At 46.3% G+C, this 27,716-nt stretch overlaps 1 protein-coding gene across 3 annotated transcripts in view; it reads left to right on the top strand.

The window, feature by feature from the left end:
• Nucleotides 1–27,716, top strand: part of Mreg (melanoregulin) — a 69,406-nt gene that overhangs the window by 29,998 nt on the left and 11,692 nt on the right. For all 3 annotated transcript variants that reach the window (XM_087567318.1, NM_001192002.2, XM_087567316.1), the window contains 1 exon segment: nucleotides 5,647–5,806. In XM_087567318.1, coding sequence (XP_087423444.1) covers nucleotides 5,647–5,806 — 160 coding nt within the window.

The following is a 27,716-nucleotide window of genomic DNA, read 5'->3' as shown; positions in this document are numbered from 1 at the left end:
TCCAGTGTCCCCTCAGCTGGAGGCAATGGACACTGTGCTGCCCTGCTGGCTTTGCAGGGATCTCAGCCTTGGAAGTGGAGTATCCAGGTCTGCACCTCTAGGGTCCGCCTTAGCCAAGGGGATGAAAAGCCCAAAGAGACACGAATCTCAGGGCCAGCAGCCAAGAACCTGAGGTTCTCATCCTTCATTCCAGGGGTGTCACATCTCTGATGTTGAAGGAAGTCATGTGAAGGGGGACCAGGGCCCAGAAAACCCCCACAACGTTTAAATGAATAGGGTTTAAACTTGAGGCGAGGCAGTATGTGTGTTTATATGTTTTAGAGACAGGCTCTCACTATGCAGCTCTGGACAGTTTGGAACTCTGTCTGTAGACTAGGCTGACCTTGAACTCACAGAGACCTGCCTGCCTTTGCCTCATGGTGCTAGGATTAAAGATGTAGGCCACCATGCCTGGCTTGGGGAGCAGGTGTTTAAACATTGGACCGAGCAGGTTTTTTTAAAAGGAAAAGAAAAAGCTAGACTTAGAAGAAATGAAGAAAGAATGGAAGAATGAAAGAAAGCAGAAGGGAAGGGAACGGAGGAGAGGACGAAAAGGAGTGAGAGGGAGAAGGTCAGGAGAGGAGGGCCGGAAGAGCTCTTAGAGTCCCCGGCTCCCTTACTGGGAGGTACCACTTATGGGGCTGGCCAGGCCCTAGTGGAGACTGGGTCAGGAGGCCTTGGGCAGAGCGAGGGGAGATCACACAGCTTCCTGAGGTCTGCCTTTCTAGACTCACTCAGCCTTTGGTCCCTTCCCTGTTCATAGCTTCAGTCTTAGATCAGCCATTGCTGACCCAGGGCCCAGGATCAGAGCAGTGAGGTCATTGGAACGTCTGGCCACCAGCCATCCTGTACGTGTAGTATCTTGTAGCTCTTCTCAAAGTCTTCTTTTTACACAGGGTCCTTGGTGGTGGTGAGGAGTTGCTTGGCTTTCCCTGTAAATGGCTTTCATGCTGACAGGCACTTGGCAACCACGTCCCCAGGCAGACTTTTACTTACACCGTTGAAAGGAGACTCCTGCCCTGTTTGGGTCTCATGCCCTGAGGTGAGGGTAGGATGAAGTGCAAGGCCTCCCCTTTGGGAGTGAGAGTGGCTTCTGCTTGGGCTGTAACATCAGAACAGTTTCTCAAATGCCCGAGGTTCATTAAATATTTATCATCAGCAGATGGTGGCCAGGGCAAAGCGTTCTTTAGAACCTTTTAGACTTGGTTATAGGAGGGAGGAAGAGAGAGGGAAGCTGCTGGCTGGAACCCCCTTCCTTCATGTGTCCTCCTGAGACTCCTAGGGCTCCTGGCCTAGGTTCAGGTCACACGCCTGTGCCCTTCATGGTCTGGGCCTCACAAAGGTTCCTGAGATGCTTTCCCTCAGGTTATTTGCTTTATTCTTTTTAGTCTGGTTTCTCCTGGCTGCTTTCTGAGTAAGGTAAATTGATAAGAGTTGGCTGGAGTCCTCCAGGTGGCTGCGAACCAAGCCTGAGGACCCAGGAGCTGGCCAGACATACCCGTCTAGTGCTCTTAGAGAGCTCCTAGCCATGGTTCTCTCTGAAGTGTGCGTGCGAGTGTGCGTGTGTGCGGGCATGTGTGCATGCATGTGTGTGTGTGTGTGTGTGTGTGTGTGCGTGCGCGTGCATGTGCATGCACATGTATGGGTGCATTTGGAGACCACACAATGGCCTTGGTGTCATTCTTCGGGAACTTTCCATCTTCCTTTTGAGGCCAGGTTCCCTCTCTGACTCAGAAACTACCAGTAGGCTAGGCTGGGATTACAGCCTTACCTTACCATACATACCTGTGCTACAGAGGCAGCCACTTTCCCACGGAGCTATCTTTCCAGCCCCTTGACCAGCCTTTTGAAAACCATGGCTAGAATAATCACTTATTTGTAGGCAGGAGGCCACCTTCCCTCTGATTCTAAAGAAGACTTACTAGTACTGAAGAACATGGCCACTTGGGTCCTGGTGGGGAGATATGTGGTGGAGAGTGGGATGGATGTGGCTGTCCAGAGACAAGTGGGCTTAGATGGGGGCATCTGATGAAGGAGGGGGGACCCCTGGAGAGGTTCACTCAAGGCGGACTCCCTCCCTGCCTCCCCTCTGGTTCTTTTCCTGCTTTCCTTTGTCTCCTGAGTATCAGTGACTAGGTAGAGCTTGAGGCTCTCCAAGTGCTAACTTCAAAACCATACCCTTAATTAGGGCAAGCCTAGATGTGGGGAGAACTCAGGACGGGGCACCTGTTGCCAGGGTGAACATTTCTATATATGTTACCTTTGTTTGTTTGTTTGTTTTTTCAAGACAGGGTTCTCTGTGTAGCCTTGGCTGTCCTGGAACTCTGTAGACCAGAGATCCGCCTGCCTCGGCCTTTGAAGTGCTAGGATCAAAGACACGCACCATCACTGTCTGGCTTTTGTGTTACATTTAAACCTTCCTAATATGTGTCTCTCTAGCTTATAGATGAAGTAAGCTGGCGTTTAACATTGGATAAAGTGTGTGTGTGTGTGTGTGTGTGTGTGTGTGTGTGTGTGTGTGAGAGAGAGAGAGAGAGAGAGAGAGAGAGAGAGAGAGAGAGAGAGAGAAGGGGTGGGGCAGGAGATGGGATGGGACAGACAATTCAGTTCCCAAGAGATGACTGCCCTGCCTTTGGGCTAGGGGCATTCAGTTACTGTCATTGAGTAATTGATCCCACTTAGGGGATGAGCTCATCTTGAGCTCCGTCTGTGAGTGAGGCTTCTGTGTTCCTGGAACCCATGTGACTATAGGTCCTGGAATCCATGTGACTATAGGTCCAGGGAATATTGGAAACTTCTAGGCTGGACTCCAGGGGCTCCAGAGCCGGATATTGTAAAAGCTGACAGCTGGATGCTCTGCCAGTCTGGAAAATACCCTGGATATCTTATCTTCATGCCTTTGGTCTGGAGGGATGGGATAGGTTAGGTAAATACAGTGCTAATCAACATTGTATTGCCAGTGTTTCAACAGACTCGCCTTAAATGATTAACATGTCCATGTGCAGATCAGAACAAGAATCTGATCTGAAGTTTTAAGACAATGGAGACACCTGAGAGGCTCTGCCAGAGCGTGACAAATACAGAGGTGGATGCTTGCAGCCAGCCATTGAACTGAGAACGGGGTGTCCATTGGAGGAGTTAGAGAAAGGATTGAAGGAGCTGAAGGGGTTTGCAACCCCATAAGAACAGCATAACCAACCAAGAGCTCCCAGGGACTAAACCGCCATCCAAAGAGTACACATGGACAGAACCATGGCTTAACTGCATATGTAGCAGAGGATGGCCTTGTTGGGCACCAGTGGGAGGAGAGGCCCTTGGTCCTATCAAGACTCGACCCCCCCCAGTGTAGGGGAATGTCAGGTCAGGGGGAGGCGGGAAGCGGTGGGTGGATGGGTGGGGAACACCCTCGTAGAAGAAGGAGAAGGAAAGGAGGATGGGATAGGGGTTTTACGGGAGGGAAACCAGGAAAGGGGATAACATTTGAAATGTAAATAAATAAAAAATCTAAATAACAACGACATCAACAACAACAATAACAACAAAGACAATGGAGACAAAGGAAAACAGAAGACAGACACACCAAGCTTTATCCTGCACTTGGCTACCCAGTGGGCATCCAAGAGAAGGATCAGTGTTATTGAGTAAAACCAGTCTCTCAGCTCTTGACAGGGTTGCTCAGTCTGGACTCCCAGACCAGAACCTCGCTCGGGAAGACTGTCAGCCTTTCCTTGGAGAAGTTTAGTTCTTAGCTATCAAGTGGGCTAGTGACCCTCACCCTTCCTGTCCCAGACGGCTGTACAACAGGAGGGGTGGAATGGAAGAGCCCTTGATACAAGTGTTGAGTGCCATGGCTTACAGGCTGTGAGAACTAGTAGGCCAAAAGAACCCAGCCACCATGCTCCCTGCTGATGATGGACTAAGCCTCTGAAGCTGCTTGCAAGCTCCCAGTTAGATGCTTTGTTTTATAGGGGCTGCCTTGGTCATGGCGTCTCTTCACAGCACAAGAACAGTGAGTGACTAAGGCACACAGCCCTCCTCATATGACAGTTGATTGTGACACTGCCCCAGTTACGCAATTTCCTTATTCCTCCGTCAGGGTTATTGCTCTACAACCCTTTGATCTGACCTGTCACAGCTCACGGGACAAAAGCCTGACACCAGATCCCCCTGCATCTTCACAACACGTCACTGTGTCACTGCAGTGTATGCCTACCCACGTTTGCTGCCCTTTCTTGAGCTGTTTTTCTGATGCGATTCTTTGCCCTCGCTCCTCCGTGCTTATTGAGGTCTTTATGCACAGAGCACCAAGGTAGCTTTTGCTTCACCACCTTCATTGGTTCCCCCCTCCCACATTTATCGACTCTCGCTTAAGCTATCTGAATTGCTTACATATGGACATAAGCACTTATTCTGGTGCTAAGGATCAAACCAGGGCCTCGCACACCTCAACTACATCTTCCCTTTCACCTTCCCCTTCCTCTTCTTTTTATACAGAAGAATCTCTGTGTAGCACAGGATGGCCCAGGCTTGCTGTGCCCATGCCTAGCTCTTCAACTACATAGTTACAGAAAATCTCTCGAATTCTCTCCTGCCAGAGCCCGAGCATTCCCCACGCTTTTTACCTGGGTTTTAAGGTGCTAACGCTGCTCTCCACAGTCCTGCGAGGAGTCCCTTAGCTCAGGAGTCAGGCCCGCACTAACCTAGGAAAAGGTTAGGAGCCTGACCCATGCGTGTCTCTAGCCCTGAGCTTCCTCTCCAGCTTCCCTCAGTTTGCTGACCAGGGTTCCCTTTCTTCCAGTGTACCCACCGAACTTCCCTCACATGCCTCCCTTGCTGGCAGCTCTGTTGGTACCTGCCTCCTTACAGTCCTAGCATGGTTTCTCCATTTGCCTGCCCAGTGTCCACTAAGCCAGGGTCTGCTGCCAGCATCCTAGATGTGCTCCCCCACTGCCCCCTTTACAGCACTTGCCATAGTTTTTAATTTTATAGCCATGTGATCACCCAGTAGCAATCTCCTATTCTTGCTTTTACTGAGGACTGGAGACAGGAGTCCCATCCATACGCCCACAGTTTTACTGAGTCCCGTGACTAAGGTGTAGTCACCCTCATACATGTTATTAGATGAAGTGAGCAGCTCCAGTGTGGCTGACTGTCCTGTCCTTCAGAAGTTAACTAAGGCTATGCACAGGCATGTTCTGTGTGTGGTGCTTCATCACCAGCCTCCCCAAGGCCAAACATGGGTATATTTCATGAAATAAGAGTACAGAACAAAACTTTCCTCCCCCCACCCCCCTCTCTCTCTCTCTCTCTCTCTCTCTCTCTCTCTTTCTGTGTGTGTGTGTGTGTGCGCGTGCGTGCGCGTTGTTATGCACCCATCTTGCCATCCCTTTTAGGCTATTTTTAAGGTGATTAAGTAAGTTGGTTTGTTATTAATTGGATTGTGCTTATGCTTAATTATTTAAAAGACTTAAACCTTTTTGTTATAGATAAGTTATACGTTTTATTTATATTGTAAGGTTTACATATATAATATGTTATACATATATGGTATATAATATATAATACATATATAACAAAATCTTTATGCTTGCTTTCCTTATTTCACAGTGGTAACAATCCATATTCCTCCTTTGGAGTGACTCTGGAGAGGGATGATGAAAAGAATTTATGGAGCATGCCCCACGACGTGTCTCACACAGAGGCAGATGATGACAGGATCTTGTATAATCTGATAGTCGTCCGTAATCAGCAGACCAAAGACTCAGAGGTAAAGCACCTTCTGACACCTTTCTATGTGCAGCTTATTATGTACAGAAATGGACATTACAGGGCGTGGGTGGGGCTTGACTCTGTCAGTGCAGTGTCCCTTGCACAAGCGTGAGGACCCGAGTTTGATACCCAAGAGCTCACATAAAAAGTCCGGGCACGGCAGCGCTTGCCTGTAATCGCAATGCTGATGAGGCTGAGACACAGGAGGATCACTGACTGGGCCAGCCAGGCTAGCTGAATCAGTGAACTCCCGGTTCACTGAGAGGTCCTGTCTCAGAAGGTAAGGTGGGAGGCCGGAGGATGGCTCAGTGGTAAAGTGCTTGCTATGCAAGGCTGTTGACTTGAGTTGGGATCTGCTGAACCTTTGTAGAAGTCACATGACTCTGTAATCCTAGCATGCCCCTTCTGGGAGATGACGGCACAGCCAGAATTGCCAGAAGCTCACAAGCCAGCTAGCCTGGAAATACACAGCAACGAACAGCAGGAAAGACCTGTTTCAAACAAGGTAGAAACAAGGACTGATGCTGGAGGTTGTCCTGTGACTTACACACACACACACACACACACACACACACACACACACACACACACACACTATGGTGCATATGTGAGTGTGCACCTACATGCAGACACACAGAGCCAAGGCGGCAAGCATCTAAGGACCTAATGTTAACTTTCTGGTGCATGTACACATACTAAATAAAAAGAAATATTATTTGCAAGGAGACCAGCTATAAAGAAAGAACGGAGCTGGGCTGGAGAGATGGTTCAGTGGTTACGAGCACTGACTGCTCTTCCAGAGGTCCTGAGTTCAAATCCCAGCAACACATGGTGGCTCACAGCTATATGTAATGGGATCTGTTGGCCCCTTCTGGTGTGTGTGAAGACAGCTACAGTGTACTTATATACATAAAATAAATAATATTTAAAAAAAAGAGAAAGAAAGAATGGAGCATGGCTATGAAGTCAGGTGATGTGGTCCAGGTTGATCTTGAACCCTTGAGCTCAAGAAATCTTTCTGTCTCATCCTGTTTGGTAGTAGGAACTCGGCCTATAGGATATGGATATATATATATATGTATATATATATATGCTGAGTTATGTGAAATGAAAGACGTATTTTAGCAGTATGCGTAATACTGGTTAGTTATGGTTAGTCTTGAATAGATTTGCTTGATAGCCTGGTAAGACTCATTTTGAACCTTTACCTTAACAGTATATATTACATGTTGACAGTGACGAATGCTGTCAATGAGAAGGATGCCTTGATATCTTACATCGCTCATCTCTTATCTTCCCAGGTTTAACGAGCTGCCATTAGATAATTCAGATTGAAATGTGAAGGGCAGTTTGCATTTCCCCTAGTTCTGAGTTCGAGGGACCCGAGTCATTGGTGTGTGTTCCTTTGCACCACCCTGCCCAGCTTTTAGTGGTAACTTTAGACCTGCACATGTTTTGGTGCTTTGGTTTTGGTGTGATTTGATTGCCTTGGGTAAGAGTTGGAATTGGGGAAGATGGCGTTTCTCTGGTTCTGATGGGCTAGAGCTTTCTGCAACAGCTGTTGGTGTTTATAATCTCACTTAGGGCAGTGGTCCTCAACCTGTGGGTCAAAACCCATTTGGGGGTTTGTACAACTCTTTAACAGGGCTTGCCTAAGATTATCAGACAACACAGATATTTACATTATGATTTATAACTAGTGAATTACAGTTAGGAAGTAGCAGTGAAATAATTTTATGATTGGGAGGTCATCACAACATGAAGAACTGTATTAAAGGGTTGCAGAATTAGGAAGGTTGGGAACCACTGCCCTTGGAGGTTTTTTGCCGCTGAGCCCTGCAGCTCTCCTGGGAGGTGTTCTTGTCTCTGTCTTCTGAGTGTCTCTGCTTTTGAAGATAGTTCAAGAGGCCATAAGAGCCATAGAACACTCTCCCCAGTTGCAGCTTTTGAAGCGAGCCCTGTATGGATGTCCACCCACAGGGGTTTGTTTGTTTATTCTTGCTCAAGAAATGATACTGAGCTTGACTCTCAGAGGCTGTTACCAAGACAAATAACCTGGGCTGGAGAGATGGCTCAGTGGTTAAGAGCACTGACTACTCTTCCAGAGGTCCTGAGTTCAATTCCCAGCAACCACATGGTGGCTCACAGCCATCTGTAAAGAGATCTGATGCCCTCTTCTGGTGTACCTGAAGACAGCTACAGTGTACTTATATATAATAAATGAATAAATCTTTAAAAAAAAAGACAAATAACCTGATTTGATAGTTATTGCACATGAAATTATTTAAAATGCCTGTTCACAGAACTTCTCTTTTTAAAAAAAATAAGTAATATACGATTGATTTAAAAAGCTTGCATTTCCTTTTAAAAATAGAAATGAAATCATATATTCATTTCTCACAGATTGGACTGTGGACCAGGTCGTCTTCTGCACCTTGCTTTTTCTCCTGCTTACTGTGCTCCAGACACATCTCCATGTCTGTAGCTTAGTGTTTTCCTTCGTACTGCATTTGGAGACTGTCTGGTGTGCTGCTGCATGAGTTTACTCCTGCCTATGCAGCGTCCGCATTGCTGTTGAGCTTTTTTGCCATTAAAGGCTGTACTGCAGTTGACGTCCGGATAGATTTTCAGCAGTTGCTTTTCTGAGTCACAGGGTATGCATTTGAAATAGAAACTAGGGGTGCTAGAGAGAAGGCTCAGTGGGTAACAGCCCTGGCTTCACTTCTGGAGGACTCAGGTTCTATCTCCAGCACACACATGGTGGCTCATAACTCTTTGTTACCGTAGTTTCAAGAGATCTGACGCCCTCCTCTGGCCTCCATGGGCACCAGGCACCCCCATGGTGCACATACATACATGCAGGCAAAATACTCATGCATATAAAATAAAATAAAATAATTTAAATGGAAACTAGAAGAACATTTCAGGGTACAGAATGGAAGTTGCAATCTGAGATCTCTCACCAGGGAACAGGTGAGTTTCAGTGAATGATGTGGATCCCCTCCCCCACCCAGCATCCTGAATGGGATTAGGGACTCAGGCTGCCTAATTGGTACAGATGCTAAGCTCCAGACAGCTGCTTGCCATGCTGAGGGTATGGGGCCTAAAATGTTGGGACTATCATTTTTTAGAGTGAAACTGAAAAAAAATCTACATTTTCATATGAAATAGCCAGATTTTAAAAGAACTTGCCAGCTAAGCAAAATGTTAACAGATTACTGCTATCTAAGGACAGATAGAATGGAGCCACTACTAGTTACTGTTATTGATTTGTGCAGAATGATTGCACAGTGGACTAACCATTGTTTTTTATGAAGACGAAGCTAGAAAGTTGGTAAGCTGGTATTTTAAATCTGAACAAATTTTATGCTTCTTACTGTGCTCATGGAGGGTAACTTTGGTACAGACTTTAATAAAACAGGATTTGGGTTCTGAAAGAAAAAGAATTCCACCTAATACAAGGGATGCTAGATAATTTTTGAATGTGTTGTTTGGAAGTTCAAACAGTATATTGAAGGACTGAACTGTTTCTCCTCGAGTAACATCAGCACCAAAGACTTGGGAACATTCACACTTAGGATTCCCTGAATAATGAAAAACAATTTCAGAACAGCGTTTGTGCTGGCTACAGTCTCTGCGTTAAATCTGGGGCTGCTGGAGAAGTACGGAGGTTTCTTCTACACCAGCCGAGGCTGACTTTACTCCAGAGGGAAAAGGACGCAGCAGACAAGATACACAATGAAGGAGAGGCTCCAGATTTAACTTGAAGTGTTAAAAAAATGGGAAAGTGGGGCTGGGGATTTAGCTCAGTGGTAGAGCGCTTACCTAGGAAGTTCAAGGCCCTGGGTTCGGTCCCCAGCTCCGAAAAAAAAGAACCAAAAAAAAAAAAAAAATGGGAAAGTGACATTGTTCAGTCTCACAGGCAGAACGCTCTTGCTTTTATTTATGCAAGCTCTCAAGCACTAGTGGAAATGTGACTCAGAGCAGGAGAAATGACACACTGACAGCTCTGAAAGTGGTGAAAACTGATCCTTTCAATGATGCTGAGAAATGCTTTACGTCCCTCATACTCGTGTCAGTAAATCATAATCCGTATGCTCTTGCTCATTAAACTACTGCTATTTCATCTACTACTCAGTTCTAAGGAGTTTAATAATTGCTAGCGATTTATTATCAATGCACCCGATTCATTCATTTGTAAAAAAATATTAAATGCACTGAAAAACAGTGCTTAGCGCCAGTCTCCTCTTTTTCTTTTCTTCTTCTTCTTTTTTTTTTTTTTTTGCATATTAGGATGTCCTGGTAACAATTCAATAAGTAAGCACAGTTATTGCTTCCATTTTAAGCAACTTACCCAAGGCCACATACCTGTTACAAATGAGTCCCAAGATGCAATACATAACTTAGGAGGAATAGTCACCACAGTGCCTAAATTCAGACTTAGGTCGGGGTTCAGAGAGCATTAGCAGAGGTGTGTTGAAGCCAGCATAGGAAAGGCGTTTTCATGAGTGGAAGAAGTGCCATGCACGGTGGGAGGCCGGGGACCACATTTCAGGAAGCGTTTCTCAGCTTATGGCTTTCCATGGTGACCGATGCAGCTCACCCACCCATCTGCCAAGTTCCGACCATGGCTCTCCGAGGACTGGGTACTTAATTCTGCAGGGCTGGGAGCAAGTCCAGGATCTTGAACTTGCCAGGCAGGTGTTCTGCCTCTGTGTCACGTCCCCAGTTCAGATTCGACACTTTCGATTAAGAAGATACATGTTAAATGTCAGATCATTCTCCTCACTACTTTTAAGTACTTTTAATGGCATAACGGATGACAAATTCTGTGCTTACCTTTTAAGCTTACAAGTAATTACACGATCAAAAAATGTATGCAGTTGTCATGACAGGAACCTGCCAACTTGTCACTCAGTTAGTGTTTACATATCAACAGGTGCCACGGTCACCAGATGCTTGTGTGGACAGAATAATCCTGTAGAAACCACATTGGGCCAAACCCCAGGAGAACAGCTAGCTAAATATTACTAGGCACCGTGTGGCCAGGCATAGTACACCGTTTCTGTAATGTTTAAAATAGTGTCTGGCCTTCTTTAGGGGCTATTTCTAGTGTTGGATCCTATGTTCAGGCTACCATGTCCTTGATCCAAAAAGAAACAACAGAGTATAGTTGATTGGGATATTTGCAGAGAAAGAAAGGGCTGACTTGATCACAGACCAGACACATGAAGGATCCCTGAGGCACTTGGAGACTTGGATTTTCTAGTTGGGCTGTGCATTACTGCCCCAGCAGATCTCCAGAGTTGGGCAAACCTCACCCTTTCAGGGACACCTGATTGCCTACAAATGGCTGAGCACTGGCTAGTGTTGGAAATAGGGCTGCAAGTTCACACCGACCGAGAAGGAACAAAACAACAGGGAGCAGTTTAAGTAAGCCATTCTCCAAATAATTCTGGGTTCTTCCAAGTGATTTTTTTGGGGGGGGGTTCAAATAATCAATCTCTGAATGCATTTTTTATTTGTTTGCTTTTTTTGAAGTATTGGGGTTCATCCTAGGGCACTAGGCAATTGCTCTAAGGCTGAGCCAAGCCCTTGGTCCCAAATGCATCTGTTGTGTCTTTTACTTTGCTAGTGACTGTTTTGGATCTAGGTGACTTAGAGAGGGATTTAAAAAGCATAGGATCTGAGGAGCCAGGGGTCTCCCCCCGTTTTCCGGGTAACTGTATTTATGGAGTACTGTGCTGTGTGCCGAGCAGTGTGCGTGTGGCACGATGTCCTGACAAGTGATGAGTTCTTGGAAGCTCAGGGAGGAGGACTTCCAGTAGGTATGCTCAGGAAACTGAGTCATCTCAGGGTTGTCGGAAATGAGAGGGATAACTGGGGTCCCAGCTCAGGGCTAGGTGACCCAGAAACCTGTCTGACTAGAAACACCCTTCTGGTTTCTCCAGTAAGTTTGGGAAAAATCTTCTGGGCTATTTTTTGGTTAAAGCCAAAATTGCCTGAGTAAATCTTGATGTACTTGTAAGTAGATGGTAGAGACTGTGTGTTTATGGGGACACACCCTATATAGTGGAATTATAGAGTAGCAACTTCGGTGACTGTGGGGCTATTCGGATGACATTTTTGAAGATCACTGGCTTTGGAATCACATAGCTTTGAGGGTAAGAGATGTACTGTCATGATGTTCTAATTAGATGACACCTTATTCATCTTTAGAGTAACTGTGCTATTTGTTTTCAAGTTTGGGTCACAGTCACCAAGTCTTAACTAGGAGGAAAGGGGATGTTTGATAATATCCGGCCAAAAATATAAACCGAGACTTTCCTGGACAAGCTCAGACATAGACTACAGTGCCTGCCTGCCTGCCTGCCCTCTCTTTCTGTCTCTCTCTCTCTGTGTTTCTCTCTCTCTCTCTGTCTCTCTCTCTCTGTCTCTCTCTCTCTGTGTTTCTCTCTCTCTCTCTGTGTTTCTCTCTCTCTCTCTGTCTCTCTCTCTGTGTCTCTCTCTCTGTCTCTCTCTGTCTCTCTCTCTCTAAAATATACATAACAAAACTTACCATTTAGTTATCTTCTTTCTCTTTAAATACGTGTGTCTGTGCATGTAATTTGTTTGAGTGTGCATGTGGATGCCAAATGACAACCTCAGGTGGCATTCTTCAGGTATGTCCACTTTGGTGTTTTAAACACGGTCTCTCACTGGCCTGGAACTAAGTAGACTAGACCTGTGGATCACAAACCCTAGGATCTGCCTGTCCCCACTCTCCCAGTGCCAGGATTACACTCATCTGCCCCTGCTCCTGGCTTAAATTCTTTTCTTTATCTTTTTTGGGGGGTGGGGGCTGCATGTGCATGTGGGAAGGACAATTAGAAGGAGCTAGTTCCCTCCTTCCCTTGCCTCCTGAGTGCTGATGTTACGAGCATGTGCTCTTACACCCAGTGTTTTATGTTACTTAAAACAGAACACTTGTGGAGGTCATGGGACAACTGGTTGGAGTGGGTTTGGGGATTGAACTCAGGTTTGGCAGCAAGCTCCTTTACTACTGATCCCTCTCACCAGCCTGTGGTTCTGAAGACTGAACTCGGCACCTTATGCTCGCCAGGCAAACAGTCTCTGGGCTCATTTTAAAACCCCCTTGAATGCTCTGGTTAGTGGCATTAAGCACATTCATAATCTTTGGCAGACATCTATCCATCAGTCTCCAGAAGAGTCGCAGGCCTTCTCGTATGTAAGTCTTAGGGTCTAAACTCGAGTCGTCAGATTTGCCAGTGAGCACTCTTACCTGCTGGGCCATCTCAACAGCCTTTGTCCTCTTTTTTAATTTAGGAGACTATCTTTTTATGTAGTCCAGGCTGACCTGAAAATCTCTCAAGCTTGTCTCAGGCAGGCTTGATACAGAATGCTTTAGTCTGCAGAACCTGCTGGGATTAAAAGGCGAGGGCCGCCATTCCTGTTGTGCTGTTTTTGAGGCTCTGTCCTCAGTGGCTTCCTTCTGAAGCTGCAGGAAGGAAGGTTTGTGGAAGTGGTTAATGTACTTACAAATACTGACAGCTCTGTGAAGTAGGCCGGACTCACAGCTTCACATCCCTGAAGCAGAGTGCCACACCTCTGCGGGTTAGTCTGTGTGGTGAGGATGGCCACGTCTTTGTTGGCAGGTAGGCCCAAGGCAGTTTGCTAGTAAGACGTGTGTCTTTATTCCTCCACCAGATGGAGTAGAGAAGAAACTAAAACTACAAATGTGCCTTAAAAGTCTTGTTTTGGGTTGGAAGGATGACTCAGCAGTTAGAGCACTGACTGCTCTTCCAGAGGTCCTGAGTTCATGGTGGCTCACAACCATCTGTAACGGGATCCGATGCACTCTTCTGGTGTGTCTGAAGACAGCTTCAGTGTACTCAGATAAATAAAAGTAAATGTTTTTTTTTTTAAAGTCTTCTTTTAAAAACAAACAACCAGTTGACACCCTGTCTTAGTCAGGTGTCACAAAACATCATGACCTAGAAGCAGGTTGGGGAGGAAAGGGTTTATTCAGCTTACACTTCTACATAGCTGTTCATCACCAAAGGAAGTCAAGACTGGGACTCACACAGGCTAGGAATTTGGAGGCAGGAGCTGATGCAGAGGCCGTGGAAGGGTGTTGCTTACTGGCTTGCTCTGTTTGCTTTCTTATAGAACCCAAGACTACACCAGCCCAGGGATGGCACCACCCACAATGGGCTGGGCCCTCCCCCCTTGATCACTAATTGAGAAAATGCCTTATAGCTGGATTTCATGGAGGCATTTTTCCTCAAGAGAGGTTCCTTTTTTTGTGATAACTCTGGCTTGTGTCAAGTAGACACACACAACCAGCCAGTACACCCCTTATACATTTGAGACGGAGGATTAATACCAAGCCAAGGTCCATTGACCTTTAAGGATCCAGGGCACCAGAGATGCCTGTCTGCAGCAGGCGTGGATGCATTGAGAAGCTTCTCACAGTGGTCTTGTGGAGTGAATGAGCTAGTCATTCTCAGAGAGCAAATAAGCAAGAAAAGCAAACATGTTACTTGACTCTTCTTAATATTGTCTGAGGAGAAATGGGCTTCCGTCCATGATGATTACAGAACAGACAAAGGAAGGTGACCAGGGTCTGTGGACCCAGGACAGAGAACTGTATACTTCTTATTTCTTCTAATAACTGCCTGTTATTATAAACGTAAGCAGAAACAACATTATCAGGGCAGTTCTGATAAAGGAAGAGACACAGATTTTTATAGAAAAAAATACTGAGACATTTTCCAAGTTCAGGAAACTGGAATGTGTGACTGCAGTTTAAAAGTATCCAGGGTATTCTATGTGGGGAATTGTGGCACTAGGAAGATTGTTTCCATTTTCCAAAGGAGCTAACTTCTGGGTCTGGGTGTCAGTTCATCTTGCTAACAATGATAGGGAAGGTTCAACTTAGATTTAGTGCCCGAGTCTCTTCCTCAGTTCCTATTCATCTTTCTTTCTTATTTATTTATTTATTTATTTATTTATTTATTTATTTATTTATTTATTTTTGAGATAGTCTTATGATAGAGCTTTGATTAGCCTAGCACTTGCTGCTATGTAGACCAGGCCTGCCTCTGCCTCCCAAGTACTAGGACTAAAGGCATGTACCATCTATGTCTGGCCACCTTATTTATTTATTTGTTTATTTATTTATTTAAGACAAGATTTCTTGTGTAACAGCCCTGGTTGTTCTGGAACTCACTTTGTAGACCAGGCTAGCTTCAAATTCACAGAAGTCCACCCGCCTAATGCCTCCCAAGTGTTACCACCGTCTAGCTTATTTTTATTTATTTATTTATTTTGTTAAGATTGATTTTCTATGTCAAAGTATTTAGGCTACAGTGTACAGGTATTTGGCCAAATATCCTGGGACTGGCAAAGTGGCTCAGTGGGTAAAGTGCGTGAGGATCTGAGTTCAGATCCTCAGCTCCCATATTAAAAGCTGGCCACGGTGGCATTGCCTTCAAAGCTCATCAGTGAGGCGATAGAGATGGAGGATCCCCGGAGCTCAGAGGCCAGCCTCTGCCTGTGTCACTGTTCCCTGGTCTCTGGGTTCGTTGGTAGAGCCTGCCCAACTGTATGTGGTGATGAGGATCTGGACTCAGGGCCTCCGGCATAGGCAGCAAGCATTTTACCCCTCAGCCACCTTCCTGCCTCTGACACATTGTCTTGAGAAGTAAGAATCTGTCCAGTGCCTTGGCAGGGAATAGGGAGGCAAAGTTTAGAACAGAGGCAGAAGGAACACCCATTCAGAGCCTACCCCACATGTGACCCATACATATACAGCCACCAAACTAGATAAGATGGATGAAGCAAAGAAGTGCAGGCCGACAGGAACCGGATGTAGATCTCTCCTGAGAGACACAGCCAGAATACAGCAAATACAGAGGCGAATGCCAGCAGCAAACCACTGAACCGAGAACGGGATCCCCGTTGACGGAATCAGAGAAAGGACTGAAAGAGCTTGAAGGGGCTCGAGACCCCATATGAACAACAATGCCAAGCAACCAGAGTTTCCAGGGACTAAGCCACTACCCAAAGACTATACATGGACTGACCCTGGGCTCCAACCTCATAGGCAGCAATGAATAGCTTAGTAAGAGCACCAGTGGAAGGGGAAGCCCTTGGTCCTGCTAAGACTGAACCCCCAGTGAACGTGATTGTTGGGGGGAGGGCGGTAATGGGGGGAGGATGGGGAGGGGAACACCCATATAGAAGGGAGGGGGAGGGGCTAGGGGGATGTTGGCCTGGAAACCGGGAAGGGGAATAACAATCAAAATGTAAATAAGAAATACTCAAGTTAATAAAGAAAAAAAAAAGAATCTGTCCAGTGAAGGTACAGGTCAGTATTTCACAAATGGCTCGCAGTAGGTGGCGTGTGTCTTGACCAGCAGTGAGGAGGGTTTGTGGATGGATACATCTGGGAAAGGTTGTCTGGTTGCCGGGTGGTTAGGTGAGGACATCTCATCTGCGTGGGTAGATACTGCTGATCAGCGGAGGCTTACATTCCTCTGACTTTGTCATTTTCTTACTGCGTGGATACAATTCAGGTGTGTTACCTCGTAGCAATAGGCTTCACTTAAGGAAAATTTTCTCCTCATTATCTTATAACATAGTCTCTGACGATTGTTTTACCCCATGCCTTTCTGAATGGATTCGCTTTGCTTTAGCCAGAGTGTTCTGGAAATGGGCGGAGATGGGGGAGGATGTGTATTTAGGAGTGGCCAAAGCAGGCTCTGTGGAACTCCTCCAAGTGGACTGACTTGAGTGTGCATGAAGCCGTGGGTCACATCTGTGTTCGAGGCGTTACATCAGTCTTCCAAAGCCAGCTGTTTACTCCAGAGCTTTACCCTAGCCCTTTCCCTCGCTCTGTCCTTGTAAACATTCCTGCCCTGACTCCTGCTCTCTGTCAGTCTTGCTTCTCTTAGAATAAATGAAATTGGCTCTTAATTGCATGGACTCCAGAAAGCCTTGGGCTCTGATTCACTGGGACTTCCTGATGTCGATCTGACTCAGCTGTGGGAGTACGCAAAAGAGCCGCACGCTTGTTTGATGGCTTTGATTGCATCTGGGTGGGAAATAGGAGGTCGTTCAGTTCTGGAGGGGGTGGAGAGCTGCTCCTCAGCCTTCAGGTCCCCAGGGTGCTGGGGAAGGGGATCATCAGGGTACAGGACTCATGGACTCCTGTTGATGTATTGTCAGATCTCCTGGTTCCGGTCGCACACTGCACGGCCAGTACTAGCAACCCGTGGTCCCAGTGCCACAAGGTAATTGTTCCGAGTGCTGGTTTGGCTGTGCCACTTTTGTGGTTGTGCAGTTTAAGAGTCAGTTCCTGTAGCTAATGAATACCAGCTAATGAATGCACAGATAATTGCCGAGTTTAATTATGAATCAGGTGCGGAAAGGTCACACCCAGCTTTTTTACTAGTTTATTGTCATTGCTATCAGAGCACTTCTGTGGACCTGAGCTAAGAGGAGCTTAGCTCTTCCTCCCCTGAGCCTTGTGTTTTGTTGTGAGCAGCTCCCAGCATGCAGAAGTGTGCCTTGGGAACACAGGTTGCTAGTACTGGCTGTGCAGTGTGTGACTTGGAACCAGGAGTTCTGACACCCTCGATGATTTCCCAGGCCCAGGTACCGGGCCAGCGATCCCAGGCAGGTGTGGTAGACGCAGCCTTCTCTACAGCCACCGAACCTTTTCTGTTCAGTTGTCCAACTGAATGTGATTCTGTTTCTTCTGTCCTCATTTTTACCCTGAGTTCCTTTTTTCTCCCCTGCCCCCAGCTTCAGTGGACGGTGCCAGAGAAAATATTGAAAATGGGTGCAAAAGGGTAAATCTAGATGTCCCTTGAGGACACGACCTTCTTAGCTGTTTGCTCTGGTCTTTTTCCAAGCAACCACATAAACTTTGGGGGACTCCAAGGAGCTCTAGGAGTGGGGATGGCAGAGGCTTGCCAGAAAAAGAGGACTCGAGACTATGGGCTGGGTAGGGATCTGGTGTTTCAATCCAGGCTTGATAGCCTGAAAAAAAAAAAAAAAGGAAAATACTTTATCATATTATACTGAGTATGCTCTTTTTGTGCATAAAGTTGGTAAGTCTCAGTATTTTTTCTCTCCCGGTGTGTGTGTGTGTGTGTGTGTGTTTGTGTGTGTGTATGTGTGTGTATGTATGTCTGTGTGTATGTGTGTGTGTGCGCGCTGTGTGTTTATGTGTGTGTGTATGTGTGCTGTGTATGTGTGAGTGTATGTGTGTGTGTGTTTGTGTGTGTGTGCTGTGTGTGTTTGTGTGTGTGTGCTGTGTGTGTATGTGTGTGTGTGCTGTGTGTGTATGTGTGTATGTGTGTGTATGTGTATGTGTATGTGTGTATATGTGTGTGTGTATGTGTGTGTGTGTGCTCTGTGTGTGTGTGTATGTGTGTGTGTGTATGTGTGTGTGTATGTGTGTGTGTGTGTGTGTGTGTGTGTGTGTGCTGTGTGTGCAGTCTGATTCATTGCTTCTTTGCGTCCCCAGGCAGAGGTTTGGAAGGAATGGGTTATATGAAGGGGCTGAAGCAGAGTCTTTGAAGTAGGATTGCCCTACCCTCTTGTGATCAAAAAGGGGAGTGTCCTCTGCATGCAAAGTTGTCACTTTCATAATCTTTAGGGAATTCTCCTGTCTTACCTCTCCAGGGTGTTTGTCACGTCATCCTTTGACTGTATCTTTGGCTCAGTACAAAGCACGCACAGTTCTCCCAACAAGGACTACAACCTTGGTTTTTTTGTTTTTGTTCCCTCTCAGCTTTCTATCCAAGTGTCCACTTGCTTTGTGTAGGCTTAGCTCAACTGGGAGTTTAATAAAGCAGATGTTAGGAGGAATTCTGCTGGGGGTGGGGGGATGAATTCAACCTGCAGTGCAATTTTATTAAGCATTCATTTCCTATCTATCTATCTATCTATCTATCTATCTATCTATCTATCTATCTATCTGTGTATGGGGGCCTCACACATGTGGATGCCATGGAACACGTGTGGAAGCCAGAGGACAATCTCTAGGATCGGTTCTCTCTTTCCGTCATATGGGTACCGTGGGTTAAACTCAGGTTGGCAGCAACCGTTTTTACACACTGGAGACATCTCACTAGCCCCAAAGCATTAATTTCTTAAAATTTAATTATTTTTTATTTACTGATTTTGTGATTTGATAATTTCATACACATGTACATATACATAATATATTGTTTACTTTCCCCTCCATCCCTCCTTCCTCTTCTCAATTCATTACTTTATGGGTTTTTTTTTGTGTGTGTGATTTATAGTTTAATCAGGGCCATTGTGTAACCGTTGGATTGGCGTTCTCTCTTGAGACCTAGTGGGATCATCGATGTTTATGTAGTGGAAGGCAGTGAATCTGCCTGAATCTAATGCCACCAGAGTGAGCACTGAGTGCTAGCTTCCTCCGTATCTCCTCATCCATATCTGAGTGTTGCTGAGCCTAATCTTGTGTACGCCCTGTGCGGTATCCAAAACTGGCTGAGTTTGTGATTGGGGTAAGTGTCTTTTGCCCTAAAGATGTCATTGTATAGCCTGTCTCGTTTCTTTTTCCAGCTCTTAATTTCTTCTGTCCCCCTCTCAGTGTTCCCTGAGCCTGTGCGAGATGGTATAAATGACTCCGGGCTGCTACTTTACAGTTTTGAGAGCAGAGACTGAACCCATCCATAGTCGTATGTGATGTGAAGGACCTGATCTCAGTGCTTTCCTGCTCCGCTGCCAGCCGCACCCACGGGAAAGGTTCCCCTGACTTGAGGACTTCCTTGGATTAAAGTAGAAACAGCATCACCACCTTCTGAACCCTGCCAGAAGCTTGGGATCCAGGATTCCCTGGGACAGAGACAAAGTCCTGAGGTTGGAGGCCAAGGCACCGAGCACAGACAGTTAGCACCTGACCGGTCTCAGAGGTGGTGAGGGAAGACTGTGGATGACACCCGGGGATGCCCAGAATGCCTTTCCCATCTGATAGGCAATGCAGGGAATTTGAGAACTGTGCCCTCCTCTCCCCTGGCAGATCCCTGGGTGGTGTTGAAACACAGTCCTTCACCCCACTGACTCTGCCTGCTTCTCTGCCCTAGTTTCTAAAGGGCAATTCTTGTTCTTCTGTTTCTGCTGCTTCCTACTTCTTTTGAGTCCTCTGGCTGCACACAGAGCTGTATAAAACCACTAGGAAGCAAAGGAGCCTCTGCTCGTTTATCCGTCCTTTCCCGTCAGTCCGAGACACTCTCATTGTCTTTCCGTCATTTGTCTGTCTCTGCCTTTGTGTGAACTTCTCTCCTGTCACACGGTAAAAAAATCTGGTCACTAAGAGAGCACTGGGTTCCTGGAGTTAGAGCTGTGGGGAGTTGTGGATTCCCTGATATGGGTGCTGGGAACTGGACTCAGGTCTTTGGCGTGAACAGAAGTACTCTGCCCTGCTGAGCCGCGTCGCCAGCCCCGTAAGCTATTCACTTTAACAGTTTAACCTGTGGTCTGGTTTTTACTTCTTACCTGCTCAACGTGATCTTTGGGCTGTATGGACACTAGTAGGTGTGCACACTGAGACGTGTCAGAGTGACTCCCCCACCTCCAAGTGCAGGCGGCTGTTCACTCGCTGCCTTTCAGTCAGTCGTGGAAGCTGACGCTATGCTTATGGCCTGGTAGTGAACACTCACCGTCTCACTCTGTTTTCTGTTGCTAAGCAGAATACCTGAGATTTGGTGGTAATCAAAAGGCTTTTGTTCTGGCTCGTGGTTGGGAAAGTAGGAAGTTCAAGGCACTGATGGGGGCCTTGTGCTGCTTCAGTTCATGGCAGACAGAAGAATGGCAAGTGGGCTCCCTCTCTGAGGCAACCAGTTATAGTGGCTTGAACAGAGTGGCCTCCACAGTCTGGGGTATGCACACACTTGGCTCCCTTTTGGAGGTGCTGTTTGGGGAGGTTTAGGTGATCCAGCCTTGCTGGAGGGAGTGTATCACAGGGGGAAAGGGTGTGCTTTGAAAGTGTAAACACAGGCTGGGAGCTTTGAGAGCGTATGTCACTGTGGGCGGCTTTGAACGTGTATAGCACTGTGTGGGGGCATTTCGAGAGTGTATAGCATTGTCTGGGGCTTTGAGAGTGTATATAGTACTGGGGTGGGGGGAAGCTTTGAGAGTGTATATAGTACTGGGGTGGGAGGAAGCTTTGAGAGTGTATATAGTACTAGGGTGGAGGGAAGCTTTGAGAGTGTATAGCATGGGGGCAGGGGAGCTTTGAGAGTGTATAGCATGGGGGTGAGAGAGCTTTGAGAGTGTGTAGCACTGGGGCACACGTTGAGAGTGTGCAGCTATATCCGTACCTTACTTCATTTGCTCTCTGTCTGCTTTGAACTTGCAGTTGAGGATATGATCTTTCAGCTTTCTGATTCCCCCAAATACCTCCCCACCATGGTGAACCCTCATCTCTCCGGAACCATAAGCCCAAATAAGCCTTTCCTTCTGTTATGGCATTTTTGTCACAGTAGCAGAGAAATAACTAAGACACCAATTCAATCCTTCGAGATCACTCTTAATCCTCTCATGAGATGGGAGCTCTTGTGACATAGTCACCTCCTGAAGGTCCCATCCCATTCAGAGCTGTTACATTAGCAATGAAAATTTCAACCCAGGTTTTGGTGGAACAAATCATATCCAAAGCCCATAGCATGGGCAACGTACTTCTTATAGAGTGCTTTCATATGTTCTGAGCTTCACGAGGTGAGTGGTTTTGACTCCGTAGTGGATGAACCAGAAGGCGCTGAGGCTATGTGGTTTGCTGGTAAAGGATGGAAATTGTCTTGGATGCAGAGCCTGTGCCCTTTGAGGCGCTGTTCTGCGTTGGATGCTGTGACGATCAGTAAGGAACTTCTGCTGTAGAGACCTGGTTTTAAAGCTCATACTTCACAGATGGAGTTGAGATATTTTGTGATTTCAGTGGGTATATTATTAGCTGGCTGTGGCTGCCGTACAAAGTACCATAAACTGGGTGGTTTTAATGACAGAAATGTAGTTCTGTAGGCCCCAGGTTGGTTTCTTCTGAGGGCTCCTAGACATGATAATGTCGTACCATCCCATGTCTTTACATCAGTGTGCAGTGTGCTTCCTCTGTGTGCAGATCTATGTCCCTACTTCCTTTCCCTTCCTTCTTTTTTTTATAGTTTCATTAGAATAGGACTCTCCCCTATGACATCTTATCTTCCAAGAAGGCCACGGTTTAAGGAACTGAGAGTTATGATGCTAGCATATGAATGTCTAAGGGACACAATGCAAACCCATAACGGTGGGCATGCCAGTAGAACATAGCTCTTTCTTTTGTTATCTAGACAGACAGAGCAGTAAACACAGGGTCTGTGTTTAAGGGTCTTATATTCTGCTAAGGAGAGAACAGGCGAGTATGATGTCAGGTAGTGACAGAGTAAGGCGCAGAGAGAGACTCGGGGCAGGAGTGGAGCTGAATGATGGGACGGGGTGAGCTCTCTGCAGGGCCTTCCTGGCTGAGGAAATGGCCTATCCAGAGGGTCCAAGGCACGGCAGTGAGTGCCCTTTGTGTGGGAAGAAGAGGCAGGCCCTGTGGCTTCAGCAGAGAGCAAGGAAGAACCACACAGCCAAGGTGAGGATTTTTAACTTTGTCCTTTGCAAATACTTTTCTTTCTCACTAATTCTGGATGCACAATGGATCTGGGAACCTCATTTCTTGGGAGTCATAAGAAAGCTTAGTCGTGACTTCCTCTTCCATCTCGGTGGGTGTGAGACTCAAGTCTCTTAGTGCCCCCCTCCCCCGGGGCAGAAGCACTGTCTGCCCTTGGTTTTCCTGGACTGTGTTCCTAGGATGTTTGTGGAACCTGTGGTTCTGGGAAGTGGAGGTAGGGCCTCCCTCTGGTCCAAAGGGCAGCTGGGCTCATTGCTCACTGTGAAACACAGGTGAGTCCCTAACGTTGGACTTTCCTCCACACCAGTGGGTCTCAGCCTTCCTAATGCTATGACCCTTTAACACACTTCCTCAAGCTGTGCTAACCCCCAACCATGAAATGATTTTGATTTCTACTTCATAACTGTAATTTTGCTACTGTTACAAATCATAATGTAAATATATGATTTGCAGGGTATCTGATACAATCCCAGCAGTTGGGAGGCAGAGGCAGGTGAATCTCTGTGAATTTGAGGCCAGCTTGGTCTACAGAGTGAGTTCCAAGACAGCTAGGGCTACACCAAGAAAAAAAATGGATAAATGAATCTTATGGGGTTTTTTTTTTTGTTTGTTTTTTTGTTTTTTTAAATGGGCATCCATGAAATCGAGAGCAGAATGTTAGCTTATAAGTGGGAAAAATCACAGGGGCACAAAGATATAGTGAGATGTACCTGAGAGTATGGGTGTGGGCTTCTGGAAGAGATAAAATGTGAGACCGATCCAAGGGTAGGTGAGAGCTTCTCAAGGGACAGCCACGATCTTCACAGTTCTCTCTCTAAAGAACGGAAATCTTCCTCTCTAAAAAAAAAAATGATTTATTTATTCTTATTTTATGTGCATTTGTGTTTTGCCTGCATGTATGTCTGTGTGAGGGCGCCAGATCCCCTGGAACTGGAGTCACAGTTGTGAGCTGCCACATGGGTGCTGGGATCGTACTGCTGTCCTCTGGAAGAACAGCCATTGCTCCCAGCCTCAACGGCATCTCTCCGCCCCCTCTTCACATTTTGACACCCTTAAAATAGCTTTCACACCCTGCCTGTAAGGAGATGCTCACTGGCCAGTGCTTTGGCATGCGTTTGTGGTTTTCAGGGTGTTGGGTTTTTGTTTTTTTCAAGTATCTTTGCAACTTTTCACCCCAAACTGAAACCTACCAAGAAATTGATAAGTGACAGCTCTGCTTGAAATTGGGTCTCAGCCGTGACCTCCCCATGTTAGGCAGCTCCCAAGAGATCACTATGGAAACTGCCCAACTCGGTTTTAAAATCAGTTGTGGGTCTGGAGGGATGGCTCAGTAGTTAAGAGCACTGACTGCTTTTCCAGAGGTCCTGAGTTCAAATCCCAGCAACCACATGGTGGCTCACAACCATCTGTAATGAGATCTGATGCCCTCTTCTGGTGTGTCTGAAGACAGCTACAGTGAGTGTACTTACATATAATAAATAAGTAAATCTTTTTAAAAAATGTTTTAAAATCAGTTGTGTCGAGCCAGGAAACATCTTTTTAAAGTTCAGATCTGATAGCTACAAAGGTTACTCTATTAACTTGTTAGTGAAGAGAGATTATGTTTTAGGGAAAAGTTAATTTACCACTTACTAATGGGCCAGTACAAATTGGACATGGTGTATGCCTTGTGCCTAAAGTGGAAGTTGGGGCCTTTTTTTTTTAAATTAAAAATTGGTGTGTGTGTGTGTGTGTGTGTGTGCGTGTGTGTGTGTGTGTGTGTGTGTGTGTAGGTCAGAGCTGGTTCTTCCATGGTCAAATCTGGGGATTGAACTCAGACAGTCGGGTTTGCTAATGGCTTTTACTTGCTGAGCAATCTGGCCCACCCAGTTGGGGACATTTTTAGAGTAAACAGAAGCTTTAAGGTGTTGGGATGACTCCAAGGAAACAGCACCGTCCAGACGCTACAAGACTGACATATGTACTAACTCACAGAGACTGACTGACAGCAAGCACAGTCATGGGTTCAAGCCAGACCCCAAATCCCTGTGTTGAGAAGGGGAAGCCATAAAGCCCCACTGCTACCTAACCAAGAAGCTTTTGCAACTGGTGCCTGCTGGGAAAGGGAGAACCAGTTTTCCCTGGTGGAATGTCACTGGGCACAGCAACTCCAGGACAAGGCTGCATGCTGGGAGTGGTTTGGTCAACCCAAAATGGTAGCCTCTTTGTGTGTGTGCTTTTTGCTTTTTCATAGTTTTCCTTTTCTTTTCCTCCTTCTCTCTTTCTTTTACCGGGGTGGAGGGTGTTAAGTCTGTTTTCAACTTTGTGTTTTGTTTTTCCTTGAGAGAGAGGAAGAGAGAAGATCAGGTTGGATGGGTAGAGAGGTGGGGGGATCTGAGGGAGGGGGAAGAACGTGATCAAAATATTGTATGAAAACTTTAATAAATTTAGAAATCCATAATCTTTCATTTCCATACTTCTTTCTAGATTACTGTGGTACCACCTTTCTCCTTATACTTGTGGGATTTTAAGTCCTCTGGAATTGCCTTAAGGGCTTCGTTCAGTTAATGAGAACCTAGCATGTGGATAAGGAGGCAGGCAGGTGACTGACAGGACAAAGGTCTCCTGACCTAGAGGGGCCTGTGTCTCCAGGATTAACAGGCTGCTTCCTAGAGGAGTTGATGAGGAGACCACACACCTGTCTGTGCCAGCATGCGGTCTTGTAATGATCAACAGATGTTTTAGCCAGAGGACTCCCAGGTGAAACCTGGACTGTCGCTGGTTACGTGGCTGTTTTCCCTTGAGGCCCTAAATACCCAGGGTCCTATGCAAACAGCACATCAGTTTATACAGGGGACATGAGCAGCTTCAGATTCTGACATCTGACAACACGGAATATTGCAATTTAAATGTGTCCTCCAGTGCACTTTGCATTACCCTGAACTGTAGCACCTAGTAAAATATAAGTAGCTGTCCACAGCCCACCCACATGTTTAAACTTGGCTGGGATCTTCGAAGTGGCCTATATCATGACACATTCTAGGCATATGAAGTGTGACGTGGCCATTTCTGCCTCGCTAGAAATAGTAAGTCTTCCTGTGAGCAGGACGTGGTCTTATTGTCCTCCGCCTTTGGTGACAGCAGTAGATTGCCATCTTCCCTTGCAGCGGCTGGAGCCCCAGAACTGTGTTGGCTCCAGGGAGTTGCTTAGGCAACTCGTGACTCACGGGAAACATGGCTTCCCCTGGCAGCGTCTGTGAAATCACATTCTGAGCTGTAACCCTGAGACCCTGAAGAGGCCTGAGACAATCCCCCCCACCATGTTAGACCTAATGAGCTAGCCCTGTACCAATTAGTAGCCCCTTTCCATGGCTTTGATGGCATACTTGGGCAGCGCTAAGAGCTACCTTTTGGCTTAATCAGATTAAAGTCAGGTAAGGAAGTAGGTCAGAGTCCTTGGACTCTAGTGCAGTCTGTTTGCAGAACTCCAGAGGAGAGAGATAACGGAGCAGAAATAAACAAGGGGGTGGGAAAAGCGACGCTCAGCGTTTGCCTTTGACCCTCCCTAGGTCAATGCCCTCCTTGACCCTCCCTAGGTCTGTACCTTCCTTCTGGGTGAACACTGGACAGTCAGTGGAGCTGAATTGGCACCCAGGGCAGATGTGTCATTCCAAGGTGTTCCAAGGCAGTAACCCCAGGATGGTATTTGGGTCTGCTTGGCATGTATACAATCTGCCCCCAAAGTTTTCCCTTATTTGTCTTTGAAAGGATGGCGTCTTTCAGGTGGACCTCGGGGCCTGGTGGCACAGCAGCAACCTAGGGCTAATGGCCTTATGAATCTGATGTCTGACTTCCTGGGGAGATGGTAAATAAATGTTTGTTCACCCCAGATAAAGAGGGCACCAATGGACCAGTGAAGGGATTCTGTCCAAGCCCAGACTGATGAGTTTATTGGGGTTAATTACAGGAGATGGGTGACTCACCACGAGGAAACCACACCGTAGTCCATTGTCTTCTGACGTAGTCATAGTTGGAACCTCAGGGAGAAGAGCATTATGGGTCTCTTGAGGCTCTCGTGAGGGTGGTGATTTCCAACCTGGAGGAAACAGATCTGTTACACCAAGTTTCCCTTGACAAGTAGATAGTTATTATTTATAAGTTATCTATTTATTAGCTGATTGGTGTGTGTGTGTGTGTGTGTGTGTGTGTGTGTGTGTGTGTGTGTGTGTGTTTGTATACATGTTCATAGATGCCATGGTGCATACCTGCACAGAGATCAGAGGACAGTTTCCAGCAGGAGTTCTACTACTGTGTATGTTGTAGAGACTGAACTCAGATCATCAGGCCCAGTGGCTAATACCCTCACCTGCTCAATCATCTCTCTCAAGGAGATAGTTCTAGAAGACCAGTAGTGAGGACCCAAGTGTTACTGAACCAGGTCCATTTTGTCAGACATCAAAACAATGAGGGTTTTTTGTTTGTTTGTTAGATAGATTATTTTTTTAAAAAGATTTATTTATTTATTATACATAAGTACACAGTAACTGTCTTCAGTCACACCAGAAAAGGGCATCAGATCTCATTACACATGGTTGTGAGCCACCATATGGTTGCTGAGAATTGAACTCAGGACCTCTGGAAGAGCAATCAGTGCTCTTAACCACTGAGCCATCTCTCCAGTCCCCTAGATAGATTCTTACAATTAATCTCAGTGTCTGGAATGCACTGTGTAGACCAGGCTGGTCTCGCACATAGAAGCAGTCATTAGCCACTATGCCTGGATTAAAATGATGAGTCAGTCTCTCTATTTCTTTTGTAGTCCTGGTTGTCCTGTAATTCGCTTTGTAAACCAGGCTGACCTCAAACTCAGAGATCAGCCTGGCTCTGCCTCCTGAGTGCTGGAATTAAAGGTGTGTGCTACAATGCCTGTTGAAAGGCTGAGTTTTTCAAAATAGGAAGAGTTTACTCATGAGGGAACCAAGTGTGTGAGGCCAGGAGAGCAGGCCTCAGCCATTTCTGTTTCAGGATATGGTTTAGGGTAATTATGGCTAACAGTTGGGTGGTCTGGCTGTGGGAAAGGTGCCAAGAAGTAAGGAAAAATTGGAGAAAAAATTGGTGGTTTGTATATTCATATCAAATTTCATGGCTTTTCCTGTTCAGACAACATTGCCATTAGCATGCTTTGGATGTGCTTTGGTCCTGTGACTTTTACAGGTCAGCAGTATCAACCATT

The sequence above is a fragment of the Rattus norvegicus genome, chromosome 9 (genome assembly GCF_021556685.1).
Source record: "Rattus norvegicus strain SHRSP/BbbUtx chromosome 9, alternate assembly SHRSP_T2T, whole genome shotgun sequence".
NCBI lineage: Eukaryota > Metazoa > Chordata > Mammalia > Rodentia > Muridae > Rattus > Rattus norvegicus.
Note: the sequence above shows the minus strand (reverse complement) of the source record. Positions and strands in the feature narration are given on the sequence as shown.